Consider the following 13,404-nt stretch of genomic DNA (forward strand, 5'->3'; position numbering starts at 1 on the left):
CTGGAGTCCCGTCTGTCCTCAAAGGTTGTTTTGGGCCCTCTGCTTTCACCAATCCATTGATGAAACTCCTATAAGATCTTCGATCTTCGGCCAAGCGGAGAAGTTACGACATGTGGACCGACAAGAATCTGCCTTCCCATCTCCTTGGGGATGTGGTGTCCTTGGATTCACCCAAAGCATGGTCATACTTGTCATACTTGTCAAGACTTGTCATACTTGACTCATGGCTCATGCATAACTTAGGCTAAAGGACTAGCTGCTCACTAATAGTGCCCATGATGAGGCGTTAAGACCCAAGCGGAAGAACGATAATTTTCAACGAAAAGTAGAGAGTGATATTAAAATAAAGCGAACAAAAATGAACAATAGGAGAAATTAAACTTTAAACGATAAGAAATAACCTTGAATAAATAAGTGGAACTTAAACCGAAGAAGATTTACTGCGCATGAGTGTATGGCTCTTATCTGCTTTAATTCTCCCTTTTTATGCTTCAAATATACAGAAACTGTAGCAAAATGAAACATTGACCAACATTAATTAACAATATTTAAAGTAATCTATTTAGTTTTCAGTGAAGGATAAAGAGTAAAAAAAAATGATAGGCCAAATATGCTTTTGTTCTTCATTGATAACTAAACAGGTTACTTAAATTGGATTTTTTTTTTTGTTCCTAGTCCAACCTATCCTGCATTTTCTTCTGCTCGTTGTCAATGTGGCCTTTGACAGAAATTTATTGGGAAAGTTTGAAAAAATAATTGCACAAATACAATGGATGCAAAAAATACTTATTATATTCCTGGATTTAATATAGAAATTATGCTCTAAAAACAATCAAAGTTATCCTTTTATGAAAAATCCAAAATATATGAGTTTGTGGAAAAAAAGCTATAAAAGAAAATTGTGCAAAAACTCTGGGTGATAGAAAACATACGATTCAAATTCACCTTAAAAAGTTTCATTAGAAGAGTAATAAAATTTTCTTAACACTATTTCCATTGGTGCAAGCTCCGAGAAAATTTCTGGGCAAAACCAAAAAACCTTTTGTGTTATCATTTATGGGAGGCTTTGGTTGAGGAATTCGTAATCCATTTGATTTTTCTGAGTATGCTGCTTAAAAAGGCTGTCGAAAGTTCAGTCAAAATAAATAGTGACGTAGCAAGGGGGCATGGATGTTCTCAGGTGCAGCCTCTGCAGGGGGACCAAACTGAGGTTTCTTGTTTTTCTTTCTTATATTTTTGTCAATATTATAATCTGGGGGCACAAAATTGCCCCAGGCGCCGAAAACCCTGGCTGCGCTTCTGAAAATAAGCTCCTATTTTGAGCTCAGAAGAAATGGAGGCATTTGATATGCGCTACCTTTCAATGATTATTTTGATCAACACATGTTAAAAACGGATTTTGTGCTATAATCTGTATTTATTTAGAGCTTAAACAATTGTTTTTACATTTTGAGAATATTTCTCAGAGACATTCTATCTCATTGCCCATATTTGTATCCACACGTTATTAAATTTCTTATCAATTTGTTTCTTTTTTTGGCTATTTTAAATAAAATGACGTAGGTTTTTTTAGCAAGTTTTATAGGAATGATTGTTTTTAAATCTATTTTTGATGTTTGTCTGTTATTTGATTTGACTACGAAATTAGAGTTCGGTCCAGTTCGGAATGTGATAGCTATTTTTTTAAAAATTTAATGATACAAGTTATTTTATCTTTTTTTTCAGCTTTTTTCTTATTTTTTTCTGAAAATATTACTCAGCTTAACATCGCTGCCGAGTTGGCACTGTCTGCTCGATTTTATCATATCTGAGAAAAGGATATGAATGAATGAATGAATGAATGACTGTATTTAAAGCCATTTTTCAGGCCGAATACATACATATACAATAGATATACAAATGGAGACTTAAAGCCAAGTACTTTACTCCCAGTGTTACGTGGATGTTATTTTGAAGGTCGTTGTGGCCTAGTTATCATGGATGCTCATCTACTAAGCAGGAGATTGTGGTTTCGAATCCGAAAAGCGATATATTTCGCAGTGAATATTTTCTGTAGCATATATTATGTATTGTGGACCCACTGAAGCTTGCAGAATGTGGGGGCATGAAGCTCCAATAACTTTTATATTATTTGGTTATGTCTGAATTCACCGTCCCCCTATGTAGAAGTAGCCTCAAAAATCAGTTCTTACGAACGTGCTTGTGTCTTAGAATTTTCCGTATTTCTTCAGAGTTCTTACTCTATTTTTTCAAATGTTGTGTTTCACGGCTTTATCCAGAATCTTTGCTCATAGGGAGGGGGGGAGGTCATAATAAAAATCTTTAAAAAACGCAACCAAATTTTGTTTATACGCATTTTTTTTTACTTTTGTACGAATCGGACAAAATTTCCGTTGAAGTCGGATTCAAACTAGGAAACCCCACGTCCCTGGATACGACCCTGTTGCCTTGTATTGATATAATTTCAATTACATATTTTACTTATGAAACTTTTTCTTGTGCTTTACTTTTTTATACCTACAAAGAATAGAACGTTTTTTTCTCACTATCGAAGCCTTTATTTCTGTATAGCGCAATAAGATTTTGTCACATAGCTCCCCATTCAATACTTTGTATTTTTCAAAGCACTTTTATTTCCGTTTTTTTACAACTGGATCCTTGGAAACTTGTTGAACTTTTTTGAACCCTGGCGCCAGCCAACTTGTAGATTTAGCTCCACCTCTCGCGCTGGGAGTACGCCTCCTTGGCCTCCTCTCTCTTCGCCGAGGCCAACTTGGTTCTCAGTCGTTGATCAAATTTTGAAGAGAAAAGATCGTGTTAATGTTGGGCAATGAGAGAGCTTTAGGTCATTTCCAAGATACGGAAATTGAGGAAGACTATACCATCGTAAGTTACTAAGAATAATACCGATTCTTTTCATTCATGAGTATAAACAATAGTAATATTTTAGTGTAGTATAATCACAAAAGTAATACTGTGATAATATAATCACAAACAGCAGCAACATCTGACTTACCATTCGATACGGTTTCGAAATATATTAGTTGCTACCCTTACGTTTCCTTCTCAGCTTGCCCTTCCCCTACTAGGGCCAATGCAGCTCAAGGCTATGTACAACTTTGCTGAATATTTTTTTTCAAATTGACACTATTTCGCATAATGAATAAATTGTAATAAATAAGTAATATAAAAAATCTGAAATAACAGAATCAGCAAAGTTGTGCAGCCTATATCTGACTCCGTATGGAATAGGGGGACTGGGGTACAGTTGTCACGGTAGTGACCCTTGCATTTGGGAGGTGTGTTGAATTGAGAATCTAATGGTATTATTCTCCACCGTTGCCAAAAGCGGTACAATTTTTGGTACAATTTAGAGTTCATGTTATAATGCAGTACATTTGAAATTTTTTTGGTACAATCAAATTTTCCAGTAGGCCTACATTTTGATTTTACGTGTTCCTTTTTTAACTCAGATATCTGATCTAAGTTTTAGTATCAACAATTTTCTTCTTGTTATGGCGAATTATTAACCTGCTGGGTTAGACTTTCGTCCCAAGTGCTCTAAAGTGCGTATAACTGCATATAGCAAGATTCTGATGATAGCACATTGTTTCTTTGTCTTTATTAGAGAAGCGCATCCATTTCTGGTTGAACCTCCTCCTCCATGGGACAAACTAAAAATGCGTAAAATGGGCTTGCTTACAGGTAACATTACCTATAAAGCGAAGCGTATTAGTCCATGAGCCCCGTGGACAGCGGGGTGAGGCCTGTATTCTATATTTATGTAATAAACCTCGTTTGAAGTTTTTTTTTTTAGTTTTATCACTCTTTGTTGAATAAATATAGAATAGAGACCTTGCCCCACTGCCCGCGGGGCTCATGGACTAATACGCTTTGCTCTATAGGTAATGTTATCTGTAAGCAAGCCCACTTCACGCATTTTTAGTCTCGGTGGAGGGAGATTTTAGAAACCTAAAAAATGGATGCGCTTCTCTAATATTGACAAGGAAACAATATGCGATCAGTAGAATCTTACTATATGCAGTAATACGCACTTTAGAGCACTTGGAACGAAAGTGAACATTTACCCAAATTAATCTCTTGCGGTACTATTTTAGCCGAAAACTGGTATAATTTATTTCAAAGCGTCTGCACTGCTGCTATTCTTTCTATTACTGTGGAGGTCCACAAGTCCTGGTACAAACAAGTCCTGGTTGAACTTCGTTGAACTAAGGATGTTAGGGCTATTTTTAAAAAGTTTTAAAAAAAAACATTGTTAGTTTTAATTCTCACATTTTAATGTAAGTTTATATATATATATATATATATATATATATATATATATATATATATATATATATATATATATATATATATATTCTTTCTCGTATTGTGCTGAAGACGACCCTTGGAAATAGGGCCGAAATATCCACTGAATTGATATCCACTGTCTTAAAAATATTTTCCCTATTGTTTCTACTTTTTGTTTGTTTGATATCCCACCTGGATCCGCCCGCAGGAGTATTTTGATTTTGGATGTGTGCTCTTTTATCGCGCAATGGACGAATAACTGTGAATCGTGATACCTGCGTATTTGTGCAGAAGAAATTTTTACCTTTAATAAAGGAAATATCCTATTTGAGCTGTCTGAATTCAAACGACGTTTTGGAACGACATGTCTAAGACTTTTAGTGTATTAATCTCAGAACCATCTATCAATTGTTTCAACCAGTTTTTTTTGTATCTTTTTGTATTGAGATATGTAGAAGTTTAGCTTTTCTGAAATATATTATGTATACTTATAGGTATAAAATGTATGTTTTAACATGAGATTTTTTTTCAATCAGATTAAAAAACAAAACAAAGAATGCTGTTTAATTTCTTCATTGTGCTGTAAAATTTTCTTCTTATAACATACCACCTTTTAAATTACTACATCAGGTTTTGCGTCAGTATGGAGTGACAAATTTTAATTTCACACAGGGTGACGAAATTTTTATTTACGCTGTGCTTCTGATTCTATTCCGTTAATTACGGTGTACACACTGTGCAGGTTTTCATTTTGGTGTAAATTACCCCAAGAAAATGCCTTCCCGTCAATACTGTTTCGGCTATTTAAAATTCATTTTTAAGGAGTTGTTAACTTTATATAGGGAACGTATTATAAAAAAAATTAGAGGAGCAGGGGGGGGGGGAGGTATAAGCTATAATATGAACTCTTTCCGTTCATGTTAGAATATTCGTTTTCTGGAGTTTTACCTTCTATATAGTGCTTCTGTAATTAAACTTTGGTTAATCCAATACTTTCAGAACTGTGGGGGAAAGGGGTAGGGGTCTGAAACGGACTTTGTAGCGCTTTTGTGGATTTAAGGGCCGTGGACTAAACAGTTCGAGATGCATTGTGATGAAAATCAGTTGAATAAAGAGTTCGGAGTTTCAAAATTCAGAGTTTTAATCGCCAATAAATACAAATTATTTGATGCTTAATTAATGCTTAATTCAATTTAATACTTATTTTAATACATAAAACTACTTAAATTATTTAATACTTAATTTAATACAAATTGTTTAATAGTTAGCTAAATTATTTTTCTCCAATTTGTCATATAGGCCTTTCAATCTTTCTTCTCTTCGAAATTATGTCTCTAATTCGTGTAAAACTGCTCGTAAACCGGCAGCACCAAAAGGAGGAAGCATTTCCCCTCAGATTTTAAAAATATCATTTTTGGATGTTTTCACAGAAAATGCCTTTGTTTTGCATTTCCATGGAAAAAATTGCTACCCCTAGGTTTTTAAAAGAGCCCCCCCCCCCTATTTTTGTGAATTGACGACACTGATAATAACATGTATCTTTGAAGTACTTTATTGGTTGTAGCTTACGTAATTAGCGCGTTTTTTCCGCCCTGGGATATCTGTTTGTATTTTACATCTTTGCTTTTTATGGGAGTCGCTACTTCAGGGGGCAATAGTTGGTAAAGGCATATCTCCAAAAAGTAATAGTATTAGGGTGGTTCGTTGTTGTTCTGCTTATCCATGGAGGTATTTCACTTGTAAAGTAAGCAAAGGACAAAACTGACATTTTGATAAGTGAAATTCATCAGTTATGTATCTACTATTATGCCCTTAGGCCCGAAACACACTTGGCGTTTTTTTTTACCAAGCGTTTGTTTTACCGAGCGTGTTTTTACCGGACGTTTTTTGGCCGTTGCTGCTCCAGCGCGGACACACATTCCGCATGGACGGTGGGCGGTAAACATTCCACCGTCGCAACATCAACCGATGGTAATATATGTGATAAATCGTAAATATATCTTATTAATCTAATAGATCTATTTTATAGATCACAAATAAATCATGAATAGATTATAAGCTTTTTTTTATTTTCATTGAAAATAACTGAAAAATATAAACGCCCCCCCCCCTACATTTTGAAAAATACATCGTATGATCCCTCTATATTCGTATTAATTTACTCGACGTACAGGCGGTATTGGGGAGAGGGAAAGTTAAACTTGAAGCTATTCTGAAAACCAATAGATAAAAATTTCCTTAATGTAAATTAATTCAAATTTTGGTAAAATAGTATTCAGTTTAGGGCACGCACATTGGACTAACACTCATTTTTTATGATATTTAGGCTTGGATTGGCAGGGGCTAATTTTGGCACAAAATCCTTACACTTGAATTTCTGGGAGGTTCCTAATCAAATTATCTGGCCTTTTTTCCATTTTTTTAAATACAATTGCCCACTCCCTTCTCAGGAAAAGAAATCATTTAAGAATTCTAATTTATTTTATTTTCTATGATATACCTTCTTCAAACCCACTCTCTGTCAACAATAATCAGCATACTTTTACACATGAAAGGGTTCGATCTTTAGGACTCTAAAATATGTTTGTTGCTTTATACTACTCCTACCCCTTTCCAAGGGTCAAACCTTTGCTGTGATATCGATAAATTCGCAGATTATTCTGACTAATAAGTCTGTATGCCTCCATCTTTCCTATTCGCCAAAAAAAAAACATATGCTGCCGTCTAGCGATCTTGCGGACTTCATAAATACTAAATTGTTTGCCGACCTGTCATATTAGATACGGAGGTAATTGGCTTGAACTTATCTTGCAAATTTTAATTTTTGCAACTTTTATGTAATGTATTTAACATCACGTAATTCTTCAATGGTATTTATCCATGGTAAATTAGCAGTCGTGAGCACGAACGCTAGATGGGACAAGGGATTTTTTCGTGTCAAAAGTATACGGCAGTAAGCAATCTTGTTAATTTGAATTAACCCCCCCCCCCCTCTCGCGAAAGACTCACAATTTATGTGAAAATATAGGAATAATCGTAAAATTAGGGGTATTTCGGGGGAGAGCCTAGCTTCATTTCTTCTTTGTATATTCCTGTGTTTTCCTATGCTGGATGCTGGACTCAATACAAAGTTCTTGGTTTCAAAATGGAAAATGCAGAAATCGAAGAAAAGACGAATCTATAGTTAAATAGTCTAAAGATCATATAAAAAGGCCTTCAGGGGGGGGGGATAAAATGAAAAAGGTCACTATATCAATGCATAGCCAAGCAAGCTTTACTTGGTCGCTCTTGTTGTTGTTTTTTTTTTTACACATGATTTAAGTTGTTTTTTTTTCAGGTGTGTTTACACACTGCTGAAGAATTTCCTTTTTTCACATTTCTAAGAAATCTGTCGAAAACTTGTTGACTGGAACTAAATCCCGTGGGATCCTCCCAAGTCAAGACTTTACTATTTTCGGCTTAACCTTCTGTACATTTATAGAATCTACATTTTTTTGTTTGTTTTACTTTCGAATTCCCCCCTCACAACCTTAATCCTGTCCACCTAAATCCCTATACACCCACAATCCCCACAACCTAATTGCTTTATCCTTTAGCCTAAATCCTAAATTACATTTATTTTATCGATAAAACAAATTTGAGTGGAATGAGTCTACTGGAAGTCTTTCCATCTTCAAAATAGAACGTTTAGAAATGGGAGAAAAGCCTAAATATACTGTAAAATCAGGTTGTAAATAGGTAAGATAATTTTAAAATCGACCTTTGGTCAAAATAAAAAGGTTTCAAATATAAAATTTCTAGGCATCCCAAGTCAAAATTTACTATTTTTAACACAATTTCTTGTATATTTATACAATTCACTTATTTTTTGTTGTGTTTGTCTTGCGACTCAAGTTTGACCCCCTTGCGAAGTAAATCCTTTGGCCCATTTGATTGACCAAACAGTAAGTGTACTGCACATTTAAGTATCAAACTCAAAGAGTATAAAAGTATCAAAAATCACATTTAAGTATCAAATGGTCAAAATTAACCATTGAAGAGAAGCAGATACCATTTTTTATAAAAAATAATTCTTGGTTAGTAGTGTTTAATAATAGCTACAGTTTTAAATAATTTATTTCTTTAAATATAAGTAATGTAATAATAGTTAGGAATTATAGTAAAAAAAAAAAAAATGTAGCTTGTACAAAACTTGAGTCTATACTAGTTATTAAATAAAAAAAACAAGTTTTTTTAACTGAAAGTAAGGAGCGACATTAAAACTTAAAACGCACAGAAATTACTTCGTATATGAAAGAGGCTGCTTCCTCATCAACGCCCCGCTCTTTACGCTAAAGTTTGACTCTTTCCCTCAATTCTTCTTTTTAAAACAGTAAAAAACTTTAGCGTAAAGAGCGGGGCGTTGATGAGGAAGCAGCCTCTTTCATATACGAAGTAATTTCTGTGCGTTTTAAGTTTTAATGTCGCTCCTTACTTTCAGTTAAAAAAAACTTGTTTTTTTTATTTAATTTCTGAACGTTTTTGAATCAATGCATGTTTTGATTTTGGCTCTCCGCAGAGGAATAATCAAAACGAAATTTACATATTTTTTTTTTGGCTTAATGGCTTTCTCATAATTTTGATCGAATGATTTTGAGAAAAAAAGAGCGGGGGACGAAACCTAGTTGCCCCCCGATTTTTCGGTTAATTAAAAAGGCAACTAGAACTTTTAATTTTTTACGAATCTTTTTATTGGTAAAAGATTTACGTAACTTATAAATTAGCTTACGTAAAGAACTTTTGTATTCTCATGTTTTTATTACATATATGAGGGGATTCGCCCCATCGTCAGTACCTCGCTTTACACTAAAGCTTAAATTTTATCCCAATTCATTAAGAATGACCCCCTGAATCACAAAAGCCGTAGAATAAGTAGTTGAAATTACTGAAAATACTTTAGCGTAAAGAGCGAGGTATTAGAAGGAGGTGAGCCCCTCATATGGGTAATAATTTCTGTTTGTTTTAAGTTTTATTGCTGTTCCTTACTTCCAGCTGAAAAAGCTTTTTCACTTTTATTTTTTAATTGTTTTTCCTGAGGGAGGTGAGCCCCTCATATGGGTAATAATTTCTGTTTGTTTTAAGTTTTATTGCTGTTCCTTACTTCCAGCTGAAAAAGCTTTTTCACTTTTATTTTTTAATTGTTTTTTTGTTTAAATAATGCTAGTAGCCTATATCCTGCTCTCCCTTCATGGAAATTTTCTTCTCCCATTACAAATTCTCTAAGGAAAGTTCCCCCAGCATATCCCCCTCTTCTCAACCCCTCCCCCAAACCAAAAAAATCCTCCTGAAACGCCTGTATACTTTTCAATAACCATTACTATATGTAAGCACGGGTCAAAGTTTGTAACTTGTTGCCCCTCCCACGGGGACTGTGGGGGAGTAAGTCGTCCCCAAAGACATAGTTATAAGGTTTTTCGACTACGCTGAATAAAATGGCTATCTCAGAATTTTGATCCGTTGACTTTGGGAAAATAATTAGCGTGGGAGGGGGCCTAGTTGCCCTCCAATTTTTTTGGTCACTTAAAAAGGGCACTAGAACTTTTCATTTCCGTTAGAATGAGCCCTCTTGCAAAATTCTAGGACAACTGGGTCGATGCGATCACCCCTGGGAAAAAGAAAAAAAAAAACAAAAAAACAAATAAACACGCATCCGTGATCTGCCTTCTGGCAAAAAATGCAAAATTCCACATTTTTGTAGATAGGAGCTTGAAACTTCTACAGTAGGGTTCTCTGATACGCTGAATCTGATGGTGTGATTTTCGTTAAGATTCTATGACTTTTAGGGGGCGTTTCTCCCTATTTTCTAAAATAACGCAAATTTTCTCAGGCTCGTAACTTTTGATGGGTAAGACTAAACTTGATGAAACTTATATATTTAAAACCAGCATTAAAATGCGATTCTTTTGATGTAGCTATTGGTATCAAAATTCCATTTTTTAGAGTTTTGGTTACTATTGAGCCGGGTCGCTCCTTACTACAGTTTGTTACCACGAAGTGTTTGATACCGACTACATTGTCGTAAAGCCATATGATACATGGCAAAATAGTTCTTTTTTTTCCATTGAATTATCTATGAAGACATACAAAACTTCGTCTGTTTTAAACAAAGTTTCCGATTCTAACGCAAAACAGTAAGAATTGTGAAAAGACTTGTTTTGCTTTTTATAAAATAAAAATAGGTTTATTAAAATTAGCAAGTTTGGCCAAGGATGGGGCAGTGGACAAAAATCCTTTCTTAAGGCAAAGATTGTCCAAGTCGATCTTGTGTTTTGCAAGCAATGGGGTAGTTAAAGCAAAAATTCATTTTTGTTTTCGCCAAAGAATGGCGATTAGCCAAAATCGCCATTCTTTGTGAAAAAGGGGTCTATGTACGCTAAAAAATGTGTATGACGAAAAAGTGGCTTAGATGGCTAGAACATATCCTAAAGATATTCCTGCGATAGTTTTGTTAAATGGAACAATTAGAAAGGATCTGTAATCTTTTGGGATTTATTGGGGATATACCTAAAGTAACAGCTCTTAAACAGGTGGGATGAAGGAGTATTTGCTAGGGGTTTAACCTCAGATGGTCTAAAGGCTATGGAGGGGAAAACTCGTTTTTGCGTTTATATATTGTCTAATAGATTGAGCATTCTTAAGTTTGATAGCTAAGTATAGGTTAATGCAAGTTTTGAATGCCTAAATAATATTTTTGTACGTTAAATGGCTAGGTCTAGATCTTGGACAGTTGTTCGGTTTTTCATCAGACAGGAGACAAATAACTCTTATTTACGAATAATTACGATTTTATTTACTCTATGTTTTTAAACTTATTTTATTTACTTATTTATTTATTTATTTTATTTATTATGATTTTATTTACTTATTTACTCTAATTTACGAATACCTTAAAGATACGATGAGATTTAACTTTAATAATAAGTATTGGCTAAGTCACCCGAATTAAATCTGAGATGGCCATTTTGTTCAACATAGTCGACAAATCTAATACCTATGTCTTTGAGTGCCTCCCACAGTCCACGAGGGAAGGGCTACAAGTTACGAACTTTGCCCAATGTTTACATAGAGTATTGGTTATTGAGAATGGACGTTTTCAGGGGGAGTTTTTCTGGCGAGAGGGGGGGGGGGGTGGAGAATCTTTTGGTGGAATAATTTCTTAAGGGGGAAGGCGATTTTACATGGAGGGGGAGCCAGATTTCCCAGCATTTAGCTAACGCCAGACCCACTCATAACAAGATTTGTCCGATTTGCTAATTACTGTTAGTTGAGATGGACAATTTTCTTATACGTGAATTTCTGAAAGTTTATATATATATATATATATATATATAGCTAAGGATTAATAATGAAGCTCTCTGATGGGCTGGCTGGCTCGTAAGCTAATATCAAAGAAGTTAAAAACAAGCTGATCTTCATTGCTAGTTTATATATAGTGGGTCCTAGTTGGCTCTAGACGATTATGACGTTTCAGCAAGGCTTCTTGTTGCATAAAGATATTTACTCTTGCGCTCAACTGTGCCATTTCTGGCACTTTGACAAAGATTTGCCAAGCTTGAAATGCGCATAATGTGAGCATACATAAAAAGGGAGGGGGGAGGTCCTCGGTGGATTATTTTTAGTGAACCCATTATGGACCATTTTATGTTTTTACGTTAATTAGCTTACGTTAGGGAATGTCAATGTGAAACAGCTACAAAACTCAGCTTTAGAGTAGGACAACTTCTTATCTGTCAATTAGTTTTGAAGAGATGTCAAATCTGGCCAAAAAATTAAATTATTTTTGTTCTATACTAGACTTTAAATTTGGATTTCCAGTTCTAAGTTTCATATAAACTTTTTCTAAGGGAAGCCAAACAAGTTTAATTTATTTTCGCCTTGTCACACGTTCATATCTTGTGTAAAAAGGCAGCTTATATCTGTTATTTTATTTTGAAGCCTTTCGCAAACGCATCGACAAAACGCTTTGAAATAACTCACTATGTAATCTCGATTATTTTTGAATTGTATCAATTTCATTGTCGATAAGAGAAATTACAAACGTTGTCTGAATCTGCGGACACAACTCTTATCAGTGATGGAACTGTAAAAGATGATTGTACTTACTACCGTTGCTTGAGGGATTGTTATGTAAATTTTAGAATTTGGTATTTCTTTATAGTTTAGCCTTTAGACAACTAAGAAAACCAAGGTTATTTTCATTTATTAAACTACGTTTCCCAACTGTCTACTCACGATATTATTGGTCATAATCCCTTTTTTTCAAAGTTAATTTTTATTAACTAAATTTGCCATTTAGGTAAAATTATTTTTTTAAATGTCACAATTAAAAAAAAAAAAAGTATGGTGAAGCTCTAGTAGTTCAGGGGGCTTCTTGATATCTTAGAATGTAGCTGAGCTAGGTGAACCAAACTTTCAGGAATGAATCCAGGGCCTAAAAAATACCCTGGGAAGATGTTAGCAAGATGCTGGTATCTCTACCCATTTCTTATTTCTAGAACTTTGAAGATTATATAGATGATAGGTCTATACCGATCTAAAATGTGAGAAGAGATATTTTTACCCCAGCTTTGGGTTTTGAGTCTCCTTTTCATTGACTCGAATATTTGAAAATGCAATTCCCATTCTTTCAGCCACATTTTAGGTTTAAGAAATAGATTACAAATCTTGAAACCTTATAAATTGAGATTGAGCAAAGGCATGAGGCTCAAAACACTTTTCTTGTGCCTCACTTGAGCAGTACATCTATCTCAAGGTTTCACTTTTATAACACAGATCGTAAACGGTAGTCGTCCTTTAGAGGAAGAAAGAGTGGAGGTAGGTAATTGAAAATACCTTCCCGGGGGACTACTGAGGTTCTAGAACTATTTTCGGAAGTTTCCCAAGATAGACGAAAGCCCTCATCTAGAATTTTACCAAATTATGAGCCTTTGCACCTCACAATGAGTAATTTAACCCTTTATCAGGAGCTTAGTCTTTTATTAGTACACTACATTGTGCCCATTCTGAATGGATCACCAGACCCTAGTAAAACGCTAGTTTGGATATGGACCATAC

General features: G+C 34.6%; 1 protein-coding gene across 6 annotated transcripts in view; it reads left to right on the forward strand.

Annotated features, from left to right (window-relative positions):
* The first annotated feature begins 2,782 nt into the window (after positions 1 to 2,782).
* The window catches only part of LOC136042865 (forkhead box protein O-like), a 135,167-nt gene continuing 124,545 nt past the window's right edge, over positions 2,783 to 13,404 (forward strand). For 2 of the 6 annotated variants that reach the window (XM_065727803.1, XM_065727815.1), the window contains exon 1: positions 2,783 to 2,886. In XM_065727803.1, the coding sequence (XP_065583875.1) occupies positions 2,821 to 2,886 (66 nt within the window). In that variant the 5' untranslated portion in view covers positions 2,783 to 2,820. Of the gene's footprint in view, positions 2,887 to 12,419; positions 12,478 to 13,404 lie in introns of those variants that run through there. The other 4 variants (XM_065727799.1, XM_065727808.1, XM_065727822.1 and 1 more) reach the window with 2 other exon arrangements.

This window comes from Artemia franciscana, chromosome 2 (genome assembly GCF_032884065.1).
Source record: "Artemia franciscana chromosome 2, ASM3288406v1, whole genome shotgun sequence".
Taxonomy (NCBI): Eukaryota; Metazoa; Arthropoda; class Branchiopoda; order Anostraca; family Artemiidae; genus Artemia; species Artemia franciscana.